This window comes from Macrobrachium nipponense, chromosome 16, assembly GCF_015104395.2.
Source record: "Macrobrachium nipponense isolate FS-2020 chromosome 16, ASM1510439v2, whole genome shotgun sequence".
In the NCBI taxonomy this organism is placed as follows: Eukaryota; Metazoa; Arthropoda; class Malacostraca; order Decapoda; family Palaemonidae; genus Macrobrachium; species Macrobrachium nipponense.
In genome coordinates, this window is record NC_087209.1 from 36,553,466 (window position 1) to 36,576,071 (window position 22,606).

Consider the following 22,606-nt stretch of genomic DNA (forward strand, 5'->3'; position numbering starts at 1 on the left):
CTCATCTAGATTCACAGTGGAATCGGAAAACAAAAATCTTATCGGTTTTGTTTAGCCCTCCTTAAGAATGAAAAAGCACTGTATATATTATTATATATATATATATATATATATATATATATATATATATATATATGTACTATATATATATATATATATATATATATATATATATATATATATATATATATTATATATGAAATTTTAATAGCCACAATGCCCTCTTAACTTCTCACATGCTTTACTCTTTTTTTGAATACGCTTGCACCTGGGTGAGCTCGTCGTGATTATGTCACGGGTTCGTTTCCCGCTACCGGACATCATGACTTTTTCAAATTTCTTTGAAGTTGGAGCACAAGGCTTTGTAGTTACAAACGTATCCAAAAAAAAGAGCAAAGAATGTGAGAAGTTAAGAGGGCATTGTGGCTATTGCAATTTCAGATGTATCTGGTAAAAACGACTAGTAGATTCTATATATATATATATATATATATATATATATATATATATATATATATTATATATATATATGTGTGTGTGTGTGTGTGTGTGTGTGTGTGTGTGTATGTATTATGAATACACACACATATATATATATAGTTATATACATTGATAGATGGATATATGTACGTACGTGTGCGTGTGTAATACATTCGTAATTGCTGGCATTAAGCTTTGAGAATGGTAATCCTTTCCAAAGAGTCATAATTTCCTAAGTGTGATCATTATTTTTAGAAACCTTGCGGAAGCAGTTTTGTCTAAATCTTCATCGAGTGTCACCATAAAAATCCGGAGCATGCTTTATCACATGCCCTAATATTAGAAAGATCAGGTCAAAGTTCAGCATGAGTTGGAGGTCAACCTCTTGTCTGCCACTTTTCTTCGCTGATTTATAAAACGAAAATGACATAAGTGCGTCTATGAATAGTCTGCTGGATGTTAGCTACCTAGACTTGCTTAAACTTCATCTTTCTAAAGAAATCCAGATTTTCCAGGCACCCCTCATCTCCATGATTAGACAAGCTTGTGATATTTACATAATCCCACTTAAAAAGTATATTATGCATATGCAAATATAATAATGCCCTCCGGAACTCATTACAAAACGGCTAGATATTTGTCTTCCTAAACCGTTTTCACAGCATGCAAAACGGCAACGTAAAATGTTTTCCGCCCTGAATGAAAATGTTCCCGAAATGCGTTCTCAAATTCAAATTGGATTACGCTTGCGTAAATTCTCCTCCTCAAAAAAAAAAAAAAAAAAAAAAAAAAAAGGGAAGGCCCCTCGTGCAGAATCATTTTATCTCGGCGCCGTGTTGCCACATTTTCCGTGTAAAATTATTCGAAATTTTCCCTTACGCAATCACATCTTTGTGGGGAGACCTCGTGAGAAGTTTATGATATTACTGTAATGCCTTCGTTGGCAATATCTCTCTCTCTCTCTCTCTCTCTCTCTCTCTCTGTGTGTGGAAATTCTTTTTTGTGTACAGTACTTCTAAAGTGAAACGAATATTATTTCAATAATAATAATAGTAATAATAATAATAATAATATTATTATTATTATTATTATTATTATTATTATTATTATTATTGTTATTATTATTCTGTTGAATAAAATGGCAGAATTCAGCGAATTAATATTATCTTTGCTATTTTTCTTATTACTCGCTTTTCTGGCTCAGCGATACTTGGCAATAATTGGCCAATATTCATATTGGGGATAATGCTAAAAGTGGTATTTTATTTAGAACAGAATTTATTAATAAAAAACTGGTGTTATCAGTATACTGGTATTATCAGAATATTGGTGTATGGAAAGGCGTTCCTTCTGGTCCAGTTCAGGCAGGGGTCGTCGTCGGTGTTGGTATCATTCCATAAGAGAGGTCAATGTCAGGCCGGGGTCGTCTCTGGTATTAATGCTGGTGTAGCTCTGGCTTATCGCGACGTTTCAACCTTCTCGTAGGTCATCTTCATGGCTGGTTAGTAGTAGAGGTGAAGAGAATGGTGTCTGCATGCCGATATTTATAGCGGCTCGAATCCTAGAGCTGAGTTCTCATTGGTCGAGCCGGTCTGGGGCGAAGTCTGGGATCTCTCGTCGATGGTTGCAGGGATTCAGCCGAGAGTCCCCAATATGAATATTGGCCAATTATTGCCAATATCGCTGAGCCAGAAAAGCGAGTAATAAGAAAAATATGAAAGATAAAATATAAGATTAATTCGCTGAATTCTGCCTTTTTATTCAACAGAATTTGTTTAAAAGAGGGTCTTCTCCCAATATATATATATATATATATATATATATATATATATATAATATATATATATATATATATATTATTATTATATTTATTATTATAGTGCATTTGTTATATTTGTGTCATAGGCAGGATTGTAAGAGCTACTGTTGTAACTCAGGCACTACTTTTGCCATTGCTGTCAGTTTTCGAAATAACATTGCCTTCGGATCTTCTGTTAGTAGTAAAGTTATCATTGTCTTTGGGGAATATCAAATGAGGCTTTTCATGATATTGCTGCAAGTGGCGGATTGTTTGGTGTATTAATGCGGTCGTGGGCGTTTGTTTAGGCTTCCGTATAGCATTGTTTCTGTGTTTTTGGGTTTTGATGCTCCTCTGGATCTTACCGAGGATTTTGATACAACTGAGACGATCTATGATTGAGAACAATGTTAATTGAAAGTGCAGCAGGGCCAATGTTTGACACAGGTGAAGGGTTGGGTGCGGTTACTCAAGGTAACAAAGTAGCTGTTCTCACTAGATATATTTTGAGTATCATCTTTCTAGATATAAGATTCAATCTATTGATTAAATAGACGTTGTAAATCTTGTAAAATTTTGCTGCCTAAAACAGCATCATCTAAATATTCAAAGTATGCAAAATTGCTGTCATTATTCAAATCTAAACCTTCTTTTCCGTCGCTGACCACTTTTACATTATCAAGTCTGTTAAAGGATAAGCAACAGAGGTGAAATGGTATTTCCCTGCAGCACCCCGCTATTGACTGCAATTTCACTTCGAGAAGACCCCATCTTACCCAAGTGAAATTGCAGTCAATAGCCGGGTGCTACAGGGGAATACCATTTCACCTCTGTTGCTTATCCTTTTACAGACTTGATAATGTAAAAGTGGTTAGTGACGGAAAAGAAGGTTTAGTTTTGAATAATGACAGAAATTTTGCATATTTTGAATATGTAGATGATGCTGTTTTAAGCAGCATAATTTCACAAGATTGTCAATGTCTGTTTAATAGATTGAATTTTATATCTATAAAGATGAGACTATTGAGAACATTTACTTTGTTACCTTGAGTAACCACGCATCATTAACTGTGCATCTACTTCATTCATGGTTAATTTCAAATATCTTTACATATATAAGTCATGGAAAACTGTGGACACTGTGAAATGCCTCCTCATAATAAGAAATAAAGGGGGCATCAGTAAAGGGATTTTTAAATTTCATACACTGTTACCCAGTATGTCTTAACTCAAATATGTGTTCTGTGTAACTTCTCTCCTTTCTAAAACCAGCTTGCTTATTTCTAAACATTCTATCTATTTGTTTCTTCTCCCTAAAGAGAATAAGCAACGAGTATTTTCATTACAACCGTCGCTTTGCAGTATCTATAGTTACCACATTCAAGCAGGTCACCTTTCTTTAATATCTTTGCTATGCATTCCAATTTCCAATCATAAAGACTGTCACCTCATTCCATATTCTGCAAAAGCAGTCGAGTTAGTATAGGAGTTAGTGTAGTTAGCATACGTATTCTCACATTACGTATATAGTGAGTTGCAGTTCGCATTTTTACAGTATGCCAGAGGGATAGTGCAAACGAACATACAGACCATTGGAAACCAAGTCTGTTTATCCATGTGGGTGGGCCTCATTGTTTCCCGTCCATGTCAGCAATCTTCCATGATTTGTATAGGTTTTACATATTTCTTTGGAAATTAACGAATCAAGCCTTGACTGACATTCATATTCTAGTAAAGTGGGCAGAAAAGATCGTCAATCCTAATAATGTTATGGAAAGAAGCATAATTTAATCAAGTTTTATAAATGAAAGCTTTTGTAGGATTATGAACATCAGTCGAGGCATTCAAAACCTTGATCCATTAATTTCCAAAAAGATATGTAAAATGTATACCGGATGTTTCGAAATTAGAGACGCCCCCCCCATCCACAGAACAAATGGAAATTTATGAAGTTTTCTGATATAGCCTCTCTCCAAGTACATTATCTTAAGTTCAATTATGCTATTTTTCAGTTTATATTTCTTGTATTTTCAGACTGAGTAATGGAGTTAGATACAGCCATGGCTAACGACTCAGAGGAAATCAGATGGACTGACCGAATCCGGGCTATAACCTTCAGAAAGGCCAGGGATGCTGGCACATCCTTCATTTCACATTCCTGGATAGCTAAATACATTAAAAGAGATGAATCCTTTTTTAAAAGAAACTTGAACAAAAATCAATATGACTGTCATTGCGAAAAGAGTGAGAATCTTGGAAGGCCTGAAGTCCTTTCTCATGAGTCAAAAGACATCATTGCTGAGGCAGTAGGTAGACCAAGAAAGTCTTTACGTAAATTGGCGCTTGAAGAGTAGTTATAGTGCTGATATCGTGAGTTGAAGAAATCTGGTATCAAGCCATTTCATGTTATCAGCAAGCCCAACATCACTCAGCAACAGAGAGAAGACTGTGCATGGTTTTATGGTTCATTTCTTAAAGACTGGGATGAAGGTGACTTTCTCCATGTTGCCGCATCAGATGAATTCTTCATTTACACAGTCAGGAAGCCAAATCATAAAAATGACATAATTTGGGCTACAAAGTTGGATGATATCAGCGGTGACATGCGCTATCGCCAAGTTGTGAAATTTCCTGAGTGTTTGGGAATTTTTCTGTTTCACAGCCAAACGGTTAATGTGGATCATCAAAGAAAAAGGACAGTCATGGAATGGCGAATACTTGAGAGAAACTTTGCTTATTTGTGGAGTATTTCCTTTCCTCAAAGATCCTGAAAATGTGTTGTCTGTTGAAGAAGTCACATTTTTGCATGAAAAGGCACCATGTTTCAGACACAGGAGCTGCTTCAAAACAGTAGTATTGATTTCTTTTCATCAAGTGAATTTCCAGGTAGCTCCCCTTACCTTAATGTGTGTGAAATCATTGGTAGTATCTTAAAGGATCATGTTGAAGCACGCACAGTGAAATATGATGGTATACCAAGCCTCAACGACCTGTGAAGAGAGGTGACCAAAGTGCTCAGGGAAATGGAGTTTGATTCTCAGCTTTTTTAAGATTTGTTGAAATCATACCCCTCAAGAATGCAGGCTGTGGTACAGGCAGATGGAGGCCACACAAAATATTAAATACTCTAAGAGAAACTTAAATAAATACCTGTTCTGAATTACTTTTGTTTTTGTCTATATCAATTTTAGTTTATGCTGTAGAGGGGAGGGCTCTAATTTCGAAACACCCTGTACATTTTAAGGAAGGTAGCTGACATGGACGGGGAAAACGCAAGCGGCCACCCGCATGGTTAAACAGATTAGTACTCCAATGAACTTAGGTGTCAGTGTCCTTCAAGTGCACACTACCTCATGGGAAGAAGACTTACTCCACAACTTTTGCCAGCTTTTGTTTTCATTAAATATTGATTAATGTGTCTTCCTTGCTACAAAGTGAAGCAAATAAAAAAGTTTATTTCTATGTTATTTATTAACAGAAAATTTCTTACTCAAAGATAACATGCACTTCCTTACATGTGAAATATCAAACAATAAAAATCCCTTTATAACAGCTACTCGTATTTCTTTATTAATAAAACAAATGAAAATGATGATGCTTTACAAAAGTTACAGTTCCTCAACACTGAAACAAATGCAGATGAGAAGACCTACATAAAAGGTACATATCCTTAGAGCTAAAAATGATCAGGATCACGGCTGCTTAACAAGATGTACATCATTGACCGTTTGTACTACACTTGATAAGATCCTGAACAGTGATGCCTTCATGAAAAATCCCTTACCAGATCCTACTATCGCATCTGCCTGAGCGATCCAGTATAAGGAACAAGACTCATTGCCAGATTTCAAGAGTAAAAAGGGCCACTTCTAGAACCCACTTGTGTTAACACCTTGGGGAACAACCTAGCGTAAACAAAAACAAAAATAAAATAAAATAAAGTTTCATGAGAAAGGGGCTCTGGGTAGAGCTTACTTATGTAAGCAACAGCAGGAACCACCCGGTACAAGGAGTCAAGATCTAGACTCCCAGCTTCGCTTAACGAGAAAAAGGAACTTGGGCAGAACTACTTTGTCTAGCTCTAGACCGTGGGCAAACTTCCGCGGGAACATTAAGAGAACAAGTTTCCCAGGTGGTTTCTTTAGGAAAAGTACCTCGACGTCAGGGAATTTAGGGCAAGTTGCGATGAAGACGCTTGAGGCCAATAGTGATTTCATCTCTCTCTCTCTCTCTCTCTCTCTCTCTCTCTCTCTCTCTCTCTCTCTCTCTCTATGTAATATTAGAAATGTACAGATTTACAGGAAAGACACTAGACTTTTCGTTAAATGTAACCTTATAAGCTGCACAGTTATTGTTATTATTATTATTTAAGAACTGAAGGTGGTATTATAATAAGGCAAGAAGATAGTTGTCGATTTCAGCTGTGCCGTATGTTCAGAATTTATCGAAAACAGTGACTTTTGATTATACAATCTTAATGCAATAATGTTTCCTTTCAGTGAATAAGATAAAAATGAGCAATGAAGACATTCGTACTTTAAGATGTATTTTATTTTTTAGCAGATAACATATTCTTCCTTAACAAATTTCTCAATTATTTTTCTCTCTGACATACATTATTTTCACTGCATAAGTACGATGATTACTTTTCAGTTACTTCCCCATTTGGCTATTGTTTCTTTCCTTCATACGTCATATCTATGATTTCATCCTTCTGTATTCTGCGAGTCTTATAAGCTTTTGTCATTTAAATGGGTGCCATTGCTTCCCCAAGATATAGGGAGTAAACCTTTGTTAGTTTCTGCACTCTTGAATTTCATTAGGCAATGCAATGCGTTGCTCTTTCACAACGGCCGAATTTGTCACAGATTTTCAGTTGTGTTAAAGAGACAATTCAAATTAGTCATTATCGCCTGTAATTCCTGTGAGTTATTTACAGGCTGGAAGTAACGTCATGATCTTCACACGTCATCGTTAAATAAAGTGCAGTAGAGCTCATTCTTGTACATATAAGAATAAGAAATGCATTCTAAAAAATGCCTCAAAATACTAACTGAAGTGTAATGTCTCATTTTTCAATTCATTTACAGTCGCAATGGGTCTGAAAGATGTCTGCAGCACGACCATGGTGATGACGGTGGCGGTCGGAATCATGGTAACAGTGGTTGGAGTCTTGATCGCCACAGGGAGTCTGATGTGCTCCGCCAGTCCTCTTCCAGTGCGAGTGTCAGCCAAGGCGTCCCACAGGGAGAGGCTGGCCGCTGCCCATTTGCTCCTGCAGGAATCTCCTCTGATTGATGGGTGAGTCAAGATGTTCTCAGATTATGAATAGCTGCTTTTTGAGGAGAATCTTCTAGGATTGATCGGTGATTAAAAGCACGTACAGTTAGCCATTTATACTTCAAGAAATATACTGTGAATGATTGGTGAGATGAAGTACCCACAGGAGGCCATTTACTCTTAGGAATATTCTTTGATTGGCGGGAAAGTGGAGGTGCTCTCAGCTTCCAATTTGCTCTTCCACGAATCTTCATTGATTTTTGAGTGAGTGAAGATGCTTATAGCTGACAATTTGCTCTCATATATTTTCTCAGACTGAAAATGCTTGTAGCCGACTTATTGCTCATGCAAGATTCTCCTCTGGTTGATGAATGATAAGGAAGCTTGTAGCTGTCCATTGCTCTTGTTAAGATGTTCTCTAATTATCATTGCTCTTGTTAAGATGTTCTCTAATTAGCATTGCTCTTGTTAAGATGTTCTCTAATTATCATTGCTCTTGTTAAGATGATCTCTAATTATCATTGCTCTTGTTAAGATGTTCTCTAATTATCATTGCTCTTGTTAAGATGTTCTCTAATTATCATTGCTCTTGTTTAAGATGTTCTCTAAATTATCATTGCTCTTGTTAAGATGATCTCTAATTCTCATTGCTCTTGTTAAGATGTTCTCAATTATCATTGCTCTTGTTAAGATTGTTCTCTAATTATCATTGCTCTTGTTAAGATGTTCTCTAATTATCATTGCTCTTGTTAAGGTATTCTCTAATTAATGGGTGAGTAAAATGCTTGCAGCTGAGAATCACCTCCAAGAATCTCCTCTGATTAATGGCTGAACAAAGATCCTAATAACCAACCCTTTGTCCTTTCAAGAATCACCACTAATTGAAAGCTGAGAAAAGATGCTTGCAGCTGATCATTTGCTCTTTCAAGAATCTAGTTAGTTCAAGGGGTCAGTAGATTCACAACCGACCTTTTGTGGGTTCAACGCTTCTTTGATTGAAGGATTATTAGATATTCACAGCATACCCTTAGCTCTGAGGTAATTCTGTAGCTCTTCCAAAGATCTCTGACTGCTGAATGAGAAAAGATGTTTGCGGCTGACGTTTGGTGCCTCCAAGAGGTTTCTTAGAGTGATAAGTGAGCAAACAAGTTTGCAGTTAACTATATAGCCATTTAAAATAGTCTCCTGTGGTTTAAATGAGTAAAGATACCCACTGCAACACATGGTCTTTTAATAATCTACTTGATAAGTTATCGAAGATAAGTCTCACACATTTTTTATCTAGTAGAATGCGTCAGATCGGCATCATCTTACGTCTTTGAGATACTGTGAAAAACACAACTTTGCCAACTTGGTCGAAAATCACCCCCCATCCCCCGGGCCGATACCATTAAGTACCTTCTTGGTTTTTATTAAATAACCTCTTGTCGACTGTATCCTGTGGCTGATGTCCCATTAATTTTATTAAATAACTTCTTGTTGACTGTATCCTGTCTCTGATGTCCCACTGGCTTTTATTAAATAACCTCTTGTCGACTGTATCCTGTGGCTGATGTCCCATTAATTTTATTAAATAACTTCTTGTCGACTGTATCCTGTCTCTGATGTCCCGTTAGTTTTTATTAAATAACTTCTTGTCGACTGTATCCTGTGGCTGATGTCACACTAGTTTTTATAAAATAACTTCTCGTCGACTCTCTTCCAGTTTTGATCACATTGGTACCTTTCCGCCATATCTTGTCTTTGATGTCCTTTAATTTTTCATAGAATGGCTTCTGTTCGCTGCTTTTCCGTGATATTCTGTGGCAGATTTCCCTCGAGTCCTTTATAGCTGCTTCCTCTCCAGTCTCTCGAAGCTGCTCTTCCGACCAATCTTTCAGCACGAGGCTCTTTCCGCCCCTTGCATCGGGTGTTCATCTTTTCTTTTATTTCTGTTAATTTGTGCTTTGTGTTTCTGTTTTTCTACTTTGGGCATTTTATTCCATAGTAGTAAGCTTATGCCTTCTTTGCTTATTCCATATGGATGAGTGTCTTGAATAATAATAATAATAATAATAATAATAATAATAAATTTTCTTAAATTGGCTGCTATCCCCTGACTACCCTTCAGTATTGTATTAATATGCTATTTCCCTCTAAATTCGATTATATGGCTGCTTTCACCCGTAAATCTCTATCAGTGCTGCGCATCCGTCAGTCTTAAATATGCTCTGCATTATCCGTCTCCCTTTATCATGTGCTGCTTTCCTATCAGTCATTTGTTTCGCGGCGATTTTTTGATGAATGGCTGTTTTCTGATCAGTCGTTAATGGTGGCTCTTTGCCCAGGAATTATTTTTTTTTTATTATCGCGTAGCTTCTTTCTCACTCAGATGTTAAATCCTAATATCGTAACAGACAAAATGTGTAGATTACGGAAGTATGCACATATGTATGTGTATTCATTTGCTGGCGCTTGAAGAAGCTGATTCAGGTCCTGAATTATGCCACGCCACAAAAACTGCAATCTCTCGTCAAACCCCTTTGATAATTGACTTGTCGTTTAGGGATGAATCTAAAGTTGATGACGATGATGATGACGAAGCAGAGTGAAGAGTTGTGATGATTGATGATTCGTGGTTTATGATGCTGATTCACATCAGAAGAGGGGAGGCGAGTATAGGGTTGATTTATGAATGCTCGAATTCATTGATATAAAAAAAAAATGATGGAATCGACGGCGGGAGAGCGATGGGCTTGCAGGAAAGCTCAACAATCCAGTTATGAGGAAGAAAAAGGCCAAAAATTGTTAAGTTATAACTTTTTTAGTTTTCTATTAAAAAAAAACTATTGAGATGGCTTTGCCTGTCCGGCACTGCTTTTTCTGTTGCCCTTAGGTCTTTAAAAATGACTGAGGCTAGATGGCTGCAATTTGCTAAGTTGATCATCCACCCTCCAATCATCAAACATACCAAATTCCAGCCCTCTTGCCTCAGTAGTTTAAATTTTATTTAAGGTTAAAGTTAGCCGAGATCGTGCGTTTGGCAAGGCTATAGGACAGAACACCACCAGGCCGTGGCTGAAAGTTTCATGAGCCGCGACTCACACAGCATTATACTGAGACCACCGAAATATACTAGATCTATTTTGGGGGTCGTAGATTATAAGCTGTACAAAAAACTCGATTGCGCCGAAGAAACTAAGGCGCATATTTTACTTGCTTTTATTTTTGACCGGGAAAATTTTTTTTAATTCGAATAAGGGTAGGAAAAAGAAAAATAAGATTACGTGGTCAACCCAGCACCTGTTCCTGGAGACGTCTTTGTATGGCGATTACCAAGAGAGAAAAAAACGTCGTTGTCCAGTGATCTCTACAGAGGGGAGATTGCGATCTCGAGGGTCACCAATTTAATCAGCCTTTCCTGTGACTTACTTCTAACACGAGGAATTTACTGTCTTCCTTTGTGTTTCATGTTTTCAAGATTAGAATTTGTCACAGCTTTGCGGAGAAGTTCATTGGCAAACTTCCTTGTAGGACCGAACAACCATATCTAGTTCAAAGCTCTAAGCGGTCAGTTCTGAATAAAATAAGGTCAGACAGATATTAGAAGTCTTGACGTGGCGCCTACAACCATCCGTACACCAGATCGACACATCTTTAATGGGGAAACTTTCGTCTTTTTTCTTCCGACTATACAGTATCCTTGGGGCCACGTTTATGACCTTGCAGACGTCCCTGAAGGGGAAAAAGTATTCCGAGACATCGGCTTCTGTCATCAATAATCGTCAATTTCTTTTCCTCCTGAGGCCAATTTCCCAGTTCCAAAGCCTCCATCTTTCCCCTTACATGACAAATGACGTAAGTTCCTCCTCTGGCCCCTCCTCTCCCTCCGCCTATCCCTCCCAGCGAAGAATTTCGACTCGGCTCACCTACAGGGATTTCGAGAATGACGTCTGACCTGATTTAAAGAGATAATAACCCACTAAAGTCACTCTCACTCCAGTGGCTGTAGAGCCACATTTTGACCCACCTTCGCGCCAGACTCTACAAGTCACCCCGTTCCACCTCATTCCAGTTGCGAAATCGTGATTGTAGACTTTCTAGGAGCTCTCTTTCTCTCTCCCTCTCACACACACACACTGGTCCTCCCCCTTTTACATTACTTTGAATTTTATGTGCTCCCTAGAATTTTATTGTCTTTGAAAAGGTGTTACAAACAATACATACTCACACTTAAGTGGACATAATACAAGATCAGAGGGATCTACCCTCATGTATATCCTCCACTTTATTTTTCCTTCTTTTATATCTGTATTATTTCTGGTGTGCTCTTTTGTCTTCGTATATGTCTGCCTGTGACGCCAGATTACTCCACATAATCATCTCTCTCTCTCTCTCTCTCTCTCTCTCTCTCTCTCTCTCTCTCTCTCTCTCTCTCTCTCTCTCTCTCTAAATGAAAGCCTTAATTTTGTCATAAACCCCATATATTGAACTTACCTCTTCGCCTGTCTGGCATAATGGTACCCCGTTCTCCTTCAGGTTTGTTGCTGACTTTGTCCTGTCCCCCTGAAGCATCGAAGACAGCAACACCTGTAACCTGTTTCAGACAATATCCTGTTACTAAACTGACAATATTCCCGCCTCAGTTTATGAGACAGGGAGAAACTTTCGACAATTTACACAGTCTGCCCTCTGACTTAGGGCGATTCCACTCCGACGATTCGCCATCATCGGTTCCAGAAAGTAGATAACTTGAATGTATAGACGTCGTGGTGCAGCGATAGCACATTTGCCTCATTGGCTACAGGGCCCGGGTTCGAATTCCAAAGGATCTGGGAACAGTTTGTTACAAACGCCTTTGGAAATTTGTTGCCTGAGCAGTGAATGAAATTTCTGGTGACAAGTCGACCGTTGCGGGCACGGTCTAACGTCTAGTCTAGAACATGGTTGCGGCTCACTGACTGGGTTGAGAAAGAGCTAGCAACCATCAGTCCAAAGTAATAATTAATGATATGAATGCAACCCCTCCTGGAGTCATATTTTTCGTCAAAGTGTCTCAGACAATAGGTCACATTTCTCTCCGAGACGTTAACAGATTAATTGATTAGGTGGCTGGTAATAGAGAGAATAGAATCCGAATTTCCATTAAAAAATTGTTCAATTATTTTCTTCCTTTCAGAAAGGTTAGGTTAGGTTGTACATTTACAATCTAATCCTTTTGCAGGTGCAGTCCTAAATGTCCCTAAATTAACTGATAGTATTTAGGACCAGACTGAGTTTGCCTGTTGGGGACCAACTAGAGAAACGGAGTTACATGTAAGCTGACTTATGAAGTACTCGGATATTTGAGCAGGTTTATGAATTTTGGTTAGCAAACCAAGATTCTAATCTTATATTGTTTTCATATTAATGGTACCTTATGAATTATCCTACATTTTTAAGGCTTTTTGGGTGTTTAAACCTTTGAAGGCAATTATGCTCATGATGATTTAAACAAAAATATGGTAACTGTATTGTAAGCCAGTTTTATAGTTGGGTTTGGGCTATTTACTTTCGTATTTCGCCTTCGTTTTCAATACTCCATATTGTAGGAGTCTGTGGCAACCAAGATTCGTAGCTCACGAAATGCGGAAATTCATAAGGCAACCAAAATTCGTAAGTCCGCTCAATCTTGAGTTTCAAGATCCACTGATGACACTAGACAGAAATTTGAATCTCCAACTCTAGTTCATCTAAAATTCAAACACGGTTATTAATTTTCCTTGAAGTGGCAGTGATTTCGAATTACCGTTAAGTTCTTGGACCATCTGATGCATACTGTTGGCTTTAAAACGATGGTCATCGACATATGACGTTTTCAGAAAGAGAGGAGAAATGAAAGCAAGTTTTTCATGAATGAAGAACGCTCATTTTGGTTGGGCAGGGTCCGGAGAGCGACACTAGGCCTGCAGCTCCCTCACATACCTTACAACACCCAGGGAATTTTCCTTGCTGGCATAAGGCTCGCTAAATATGATTCGAACAACCGCTGAGTCACAGAGCACTCCTTACGGATTCACTGTAAGGAAAGTCGGTGGTATATGAGGGTGCTCTCATTTCGAGAAAAGGTTTAAAGAAAGTTATCGGCCTGGCTTTTTAGAGTCCACCTCAAGAAGAAAATTCTAAAGATATCAGCCTTAAAAAAAATGCTTATTTATACTTTTTTATATGGGATATTCCGAGAAAAATATTAGACCTTTCAAGAAATAACAAGCTCATGATTTCAGACCATGAAGACTCAGTAAAAAGGAAAAGAAGAGAACTTTTGGGATGTAGGTGCAATCGAATCGAGGTCGTGGGAATGAAAGGTCAACTTAAAGGTCAGCTTTCGAGTAACAAGGAAAGTTTAAATTCGGACGATTTCCAAAAGTTAAGTAAGAAAATAACATCTGCCGAAGAAAAACAGAAATCTAGTTTTTATAGTGTTTTCCTTGTGGCCTTTGCAAATGGAGGGAAGTTTTCTTCTCTCTCTCTCTCTCTCTCTCTCTCTCTCTCTCTCTCTCTCTCTCTCTCTCTCTCTCTCTCTCACTGTGTGCACTTGATTTAGAATCAGGGACCAGTATTTGAGACCTAACTGGACGAGAGGGACGAGATGGAGATGTTCGTTGAATTACAGCGCAGATTCATTATAAACATTTTGAAACCATAGCAGATGACAGACGTGCTATATGTAGACATAATGATATAAGGTAACAGAAGCGATGAAACTAGGAGTATAATTGTTTTAGAAGAGATAACGAGCAAGTAGTTTTGAGCAAGATGGAGAGGATGAGATGCTCCGTCATTCAAAAAATTTAACCTTCAGAACCTGATTATTATACGTCTAAACAAAGATTCCAAAGACCAGAGATCTCTAACGCATAGTTGTTAGCTAAGTACAAAAAAAAATGTCCACATTTTGGTTTTCTGCTCCGTTTGTACCCTTCAAAAATTGATCAAGGGCAAAAATACAGAGATAATCTGCAGCCGAGAGAGAGAGAGAGAGAGAGAGAGAGAGAGAGAGAGAGAGAGAGAGAGAGAGAGAGAAATCCAGCTCAATTCCTAGATATAAAATGGCACGGCAGAAGCGATGACGCACAGTCGGAATCGTCTTCCAATATTCCGACATTTCAAAGAGACGTGTTAACGTCATCGTCTGTTGCAAAAAAGAAAAAAAAAAGAAAGAAAGAGGATGATGGCTCTTTTTTCATTCCTCTAGAGTCGGAGTCTTGGGGTCTGGCATTCATTAAAATCTGCAATCTGCAAGACGTTCGCAGGAGAGGAAGCGAAGGAAAAAGAGGAGCGAGAGAAGCAGGAAGCGATGAATGAACGAAGGGGAGCGAAGGACAAAATCCGCCATTCAAGAAGAATTTTAGAGACGAAGCAGAAAGAAACACCCAAATATCCAATGAACGCGACATCTAGGCAAGAATGAAAAAGAAAATTACAAGATGGCGAAGAAATGGAGAGAGAGAGCGCAGGTGAGATGATAAGGAGGATTTAGCTGTTGGAAGACCACAGGTGAATGAAAATAACTTTCCTCTTTTAATGAAGAGTCGAGTGCACTAGATACCAAATCGTATGGAATGTCATCGGCCCTTTTAAGCCGCTGTAATTCCTTAAGTGGAAGGCGATAAGGACTGCGGTGGAAATTTCACGAAGTGATGATAACAGGTGACGATAACAGCGACCGAGATAATGAGCGCAATTCTTTATTGAAAAGTGTTATCATTTAATTATAATTCTTTTTTTTACTCATGTTTTTAATTGATAGGCAAATTGTACGTCAGTACCTCATGTTGGAATTTCCATATCATCTTGTGAGGGAATTATTATTATTATGTGTATTAGTTTTCTGTAAAAGGTACAGATTGTGCCGGCTTTGTTTGTCCGTCCGTCCTCACTTTATTCTGTTCGCCCTCAGAACTAAAAAACTACTGAGGCTAGAGGGCTGCAAATTGATATTTTGATCTTCCACCCTCCAATCATCAAACCTACCAAATTGGAATCCTCTAACCTCAGGAGTTTTTATTTTATTTAAGGTTGAATTTAGCCATGGATTTTGCATCTGGCAACACTTTCCGGAGGCATGGTACGCACCCTCACTCTACCGCAGCTGGTGAGAAACTGAAACGGTACCGGCCATAGCTGATGGTTTTACAGCATTATACGTTGCACAGAATACTCGATTTATTACTTGTTATTATTAGTAGCGGATTTAACGAGACCACAGATCACCTTTCAAGATTCAGAGGTCTCGCCTTAAGTATTTGTTCTTCCATGAGAGGTGAAAGCGGACATTCAAACAGAAAGAAACTGGACAGCCGAGTGGGGAGATGACCAAGGGAATGCGAGGAAAAGTAGAAGGCAGGAAGGAATCCATCTGTAGGACGAAGTATTACAACGAGGAATTAAATAGACATTCCTTAACGGATTGAAATGCATTACATATTAAGTAAGCAGGCATTTCCTAACTCAAAATGAAGTGTTAAGCAGGCATTTTTTTTTAACCTTGAGTACCTTCTACATCGCTCGTGCCACGCAAATTTCACTGTAGTAGGTCAAAATACGCTTGACGCCCTTCTCCCCTCCCCTCGTAGCAAACCCCTAACAATGGTTCTCAACCAGGGGGGAATTTCAGAGTTTTTGTGGGGGGAGGGGGGAGGGGGCGGGGGCGGGTGGCATTGTGACCACAGATTGGCAGGCTCAAACTGCGCATCGGTCCGCACTGCTGAGAAGTCACGCCGAGCTTTCTGTTCGCTAGCCTCTGTGTTTGTGTTAGCATTTTGTCGCATATTATTTAGAATCCACATTTGAGCCAGGCAATTTTGGAAAAAGTTGGGGTAGGGGGGGGAGGTGGAGAGGGTGACGGGGATGACATTCTGGCATATGGCGAAAGGAAGCATTGTCCGGAAAAGGTTGGGAACCACTAATTCACTTGAAGAGCTGAGTTTACAGACTGTTCAACTATGTCTGTTGTATTTGCAGTCTCATATTTTCAGAAGAGCCAGTCTCTCTCATCCTCAGTGCCTTTGCTTTTTTTGCACAATGGAAAATCGATCCCAGTACATTAAAGCTTGGAATTAACGGATACCTAGAATGCAACAGAAATTTGCTTATTTGATTATATTCTCAACATTACAAATCTCTCTCTCTCTCTCTCTCTCTCTCTCTCTCTCTCTCTCTCTCTCCTTTTTTCATAACATTAGGAAACAATTGGCCAGCATATGAGTTCTATAGTGCCTTGTAAGGGGCATTATGAAAACATTCAGTATAATCAGTAAAAAAAAAAAAAAACATTTATTTACTGTTAACATTAGATGAGATTCTAATTATATTTACTGTTTATCACTTGTGTGACAAGTAAAGTTATGGCGCCAGCGTAATGGGGAAGGTTACAGTGGTCATATGATGGATAATTGATAGGATAATTATAAATTAGGATATGATTCCCATATGTTTCGTTAGATTAAGAGGGCTTATTTATTTTTCAACTGATGCATGTTAAAATGTTATATAGATTTTTTAGTGCATTAGTTTGTTATAGTGTCAGTGTGGTAGGTTAGGTCTCAGTGGCCATGAGATAGATTAAGATGGTTATGATGGAGTCATTGTGCTTTCAAATATTAGGTTAGCTTAGCTTAGGTTAGGTTGTGTCACCTGAACAGTATGGTAAAGTTAAGTTAGGTTAGGGTACTCCAGCATTAAATTAGGTTAGTCCTAACGAAAATGGTTAGAAAATGAGTAAACTTCATCCCTTGTACGTATTGTAAATAGCCACAGTGACCTCTTTACTTATCTGTTTCCAAATATTTTTTAGATATGTTGCCACTGAAAATCTTGAACTCCAAAATTGATCGAAGGAAGACATTCTTCCTCCCATGCGAGGTTCGAATTCACGCTGGATAGCCAACAAAGCAGAAATTTGTTTAGATAATGAAGAAACGAGAAATACATTGATTGAGAAACATTTGTCTAAAAATTACTACTTCAACACTTTCATACTGTGTGAATATGCTTATTGTGTCAAAAATACTACCTTTATACTTTAATAGTGAATAATATACTTAATATTTTGTTTATGATATTTTGCAAAGTGACTAAGTGACTAACAACAATTGCAATATTTTGTTTATGATATTTTGCAAAGTGACTAAGTGACTAACAACAATTGATTGCAATACATGTATGATTTATTTTTCTTTATAATTTACAAACCTTTCATGTATTTTTTTGGAAGGCAATAAAAAAACATTTGAAAGGACGAAAAACAATTATTACTACTATGCAAATTGTCATATATATATATATATATATATATATATATATATATATATATATATATGTGTGTGTGTGTGTGTGTGTGTGTGTGTATGTATATATATATATATATATATATATATATTATATATATATATATATATATATATATATATAAATTTATGTATATTTATTTATATATACATTTAGATCTATATGTGTATACACATATATAGATATATATTTCAATAGGCATCTAAATGAATTCCTTCACCTACTAGTCTCATCTCTATGACACCCTGGTACACGTTCCCATGTATTTTAGACAATAACAGAAGGAGGAGAAGAGAGTTCAGAGAAGAAGTTCGGCCCTGTGTTAACCAGGTATTTTCCTGGGGGGGAAGAAGACCGAATTCAGGACCATAAGACAGAAATGGCGTTCGGACCATAAAAGCCTTCCATGGCCCTAAACTTTGGTCCATTTGCGCCTTGCATCTCTGTAGGAAGCCTGGCAGGGTAAGCAGTCCTCTGCTTTTGTTATCTGTTTACCTCGCTGCTGTTCTTGCTGGCAGTTTGGTACAAATACAGGCAACGCAAAGAACAAATAGGACGAAAAATACCGAGCGTTAAGGATGGAACAAAGAAAATGAAGACCAGTGAATAGTTTTTGCTTATTTTTTTATCGTTTGCTAGCTATTTGGTGATTTCTTTCATTTGTTGTTATTAGATTGGTACGATCCAGTTACAGTAAGTGTTCAACAGGGAGAAAAACAAGAAAATATGCGAGGTGCGTGAAGAAAACGTATACAAAATACAGACTATGTATTTAAATCGCATCATCTTTCCGGTAAGTCGGTGTCCTGTTTCAACCGAAGCCCCCCCCCAAAAAAAAGTGGGTGGGGAAGAAACGTTAAGAAAAAATGACCAGGCCTTAAATATGTTTTATAGACAATAGTTTTCAATTCTGATGAAAATCGGTAAAAAAGAAAAGCCAGAGGGAAATATATTGTTTCCGTACATTTCGAAAAATGAAGGAATAGAACCTTGCTGAAGAATAACTTACTGGTTACAACACACACAGTACATACATATATATATATATATATATATATATATATATATATATATATAATATATACATATATATAAATATATGTATGTATGTGTATGTATATTTCACTTGAAAATTCCCTTTTGGTGATAATTCCATCTCGAGGATATTCCCGAAGCAGTCTGAATTCGATACTAAACGACATTTGTAGCTAAATGATTGTATATAAATCACGGTGTGATAAAAATTTATATATATATATATATATATATATATATATATATATATATATATTATATATCCATATATAATATAGTGGCGTAGGAAACCAGATAAATGTGGGGTGGCCAATGTTACTGAGACATATTTGATCTGGTGAAAAGTCATTGCGATATTGTGTTATCTTACATTTAATAAATGTTATTAGACCCTCCATGTTGCACGAGACAACAGTGTAAGATAGTGTCCGCCTAACCAATATACTCAATTATTCAAATATTCAGATACACATGAATTATCAGAAAAGTTTCAATTCTTTATGGAACATATAAAACTTTATTTCAAATAAACCAATAGGTGAAAGTACTGTATCATTAATTCAAACTAAAACACGTGCACAAATTGTGTATGATGTTAATCTTAAAGGTTTAATAATTGAACATTGATCGTATTTTCTAGACTGGTAAAGTCATCTTTAATGGTTTGGCCACAATTCAGCTTAATTGAATCAGTTTATCAAAGGATGCATTACTGCAAATTAATTTGCAATATCAAAATGTAAAAACTAAATCAAAGCAAATTTTCTATTATCCAAGCATTACACACACAGACACACACCCATATATAATCATATGAAGGCAATGCTAATAATAATGCAATCAGAATGAACGTGAACATGTAAAGAAAAATAGCCAAGATCTCAATATCTTATAGGAATAATAAAAACAATGTAAAATTACCAGACCTCTTCAAAACTTAATAGACTCAATGGCTTGATAGCATGCATCGTAATAGCATCATAGATTATACAATCATACAAAAATATAGTCATTTATGGTGTTTGAATACCATTTTGCATGCATTTTTTTTTTAGTGGGCACCAGCGCCATAATCGGGATCATATTCAAGCCTCCTCTTTGATGCTCTCTTCTCTACTGTGCCGGTACACACACACATACACATACACATACACACACAAACGCACAAAATTAAAAATGCAGGGGCTTCCAGAGCCCCGCCACAAATCCCAGTGGGGGATAAAGTGCTCGCTCCAGACCCCACCTAGCTAATTGCCTTGCAACTTCGGCGCTCAACATACTATGTACTCACTCAGTGAGCTTTTATTTCACTCACTAATACAGAAATGTTTTAGTTGACACCCTGGCACACACTCACTCACATCACACACACACACAATATAAAAAACTACGCCATAACTATCATAATAACACATAAAATTATAATATACTGTTGATAATTGTATGTTGAAAAATACACACACACACAATAAAAAACTACACCATAACTATCACAATAACACATAAAATTATAATATACTGTTGATAATTGTCTGCCAAACACACACACACACACTAAAATAACTACACCAATAGATATCTAATAACATAATATCATAGTCGCTACACACAAGCTTATTGGATAACAATCGTAATTTATCTTAGTCTTCCTCTTTTCTATTCCAATATTAAGCTTTTGGACTACATAGTTTTTGTCTTTGACACTTCTTATAAGCAAACAAAACCAATAACATCAAAATAAACCTAGAAATAACTATATACTAACGATATGACACACGCACTGACGAACGAACAAATAAAATTCTCGAAATAACACCGCTATGTTAGGCTTGCCTACCGAAATATTATATCTTAGTGTTTCTCTTTTCTAGTCCAATATACTCTTTTGGCTGCATAGTTTTCGTCCGCGACACTTCTGAACAATTACCAAAAACAAAAACATCAAAATGCCACCAGGAATTACGATATATTATCGACATAACACTCACTGACAAATGAAAGCACTCACTTGAAAAATGTCATTTTTTAAAAAAATTTTGGCTGTGCTGAAAAGTGGGGGCACAAAGGAAACTTTGGCCCCTCCACTTTTAAAAGTGCTGGGTCTATGGACCCTGCTGCCCATATATATAATATATATTATATATATATATATAATATATATATATATATATATATATATATATATATATGTATATATATATATGTGTGTGTGTGTGTATGTGTGTGTGTGTGTGTGTGTGTGTGTGTGTGTGTGTGTGTGATGAGGGTCTGACCTGCTTTTCCTCTTGTAACTTCCCATCAGGGCTTTCATTTTTTTCCCCTCAAAGATCAGTTCACTTACTTTCGGGTAGACAACGGGCTATGTATGCCTCCCTACTCACTGTTTGGGCCCATCGCTAGAAATAGGCCTATGGCCGATTGTTGAGGGGTTAGAGAAGAAATTTTCATTGTTTCTGTTTAATTCAAATGTGCAAATATTAATATGGAAAAAAAAAAAAAAAAAAAAAAAAAAAAAAAAAAAAAACAGTTAAAAGCGCCGTTAACTTACTATAGTAAATTCACATCAACCGTGCATTTGATGTCTAGGCCAGTCCCTTACGACGCTCCTCATTGGCTGTTGATAAGCTAATCACAGGGCTGGAAACTCTCAGTCTCTCGAGAGAGTTCACATGGGTAGGATCTATGTTCCACCTCTCCTGAGGGATACGTCTTTCAAAAGTATCCCTCAGGAGAGGTGGAACATACATCCTGCCTGTGTGAGAGTTTCCAGACCTGTGATTGGTTTATCAATGGCCAATCAGGAGCGTCATAAGGGGACTGTCCTAGACATTAAATGCACGGTTGACGTGAATCTACTATAGCACAACTTCCGCAAACAAGAAAACTAGGGTTAGAGAAAAATCAAAGCGAAGTGAAGACAAACAATCGAACATAAAGAAAACTGCAGGTAAAGATATACATAAAATAAAAGAGCGAAGGAGAGCGCGAGAACTCCGTGAGTAAACAGAGGTCTCAAGGAACTTGCGATAACAGGAGAGCTGTAAGAAAGCTTTTATTCACCTTAGCACCATTTTTACGTCTCTTGTGCCGCTTTCGTTCTAAGGGGTATTGGCGAACGTCCACTTCTCTATACTTCTCGAATTTTCTTTTTATATTGATTTTTTAATTTTTCCAAAAGTTTATACTTTTCAACATTTGACGATGGTTTTAGTCAGCAAAAGCGTTTTTTTTTTTTCTTCAAAATTTAACGTTTCCATATTCGAGAAGTTATGTACTCCCCAAAAAATTAATAAAATCTTTCTTAAAAGACATAATTGTTTTAGATTTAGCAGACATTATACCAGCACGGGCTCTTGCCCAGAGAGCAGCCCGTAAATATTACTTATAAATCTTCCAAGTTTATTTTTTTTACATTAAGAAAATGTTTTGCTAACTTTCACAGAAGTGTATTTATAAATTTTCATTTTTTTTTTTCAGAGAGGGTCAGTTAAACCTTATTCATATATAAGAAAAAAATAATATAACGAAAGATTCAGCGGTGAATAAAAAAAGAAAAAAACGGCGAGAATCGAAAATTAAAAAAAAGAAGTAATACAATTTTGATGTCCTTTTTGTTCTATCATCCCCAGAATTTCCGTAAATTAGCTATATAACATTTTTAAAAAATGCTTTCAGTATCTTAATTTCTCCACAAGATTCCTA

The 22,606-nt window shown here is 37.0% G+C and overlaps 1 protein-coding gene across 4 annotated transcripts in view; it reads left to right on the plus strand.

Annotated features, from left to right (window-relative positions):
- The window catches only part of LOC135195660 (dipeptidase 1-like), a 333,274-nt gene that overhangs the window by 216,272 nt on the left and 94,396 nt on the right, over positions 1-22,606 (plus strand). For all 4 annotated transcript variants that reach the window (XM_064222030.1, XM_064222031.1, XM_064222029.1 and 1 more), the window contains one exon: positions 7,369-7,579. In XM_064222030.1, coding sequence (XP_064078100.1) covers positions 7,374-7,579 — 206 coding nt within the window. In that variant the 5' untranslated portion in view covers positions 7,369-7,373. The remainder of the gene's footprint in view (positions 1-7,368; positions 7,580-22,606) is intronic.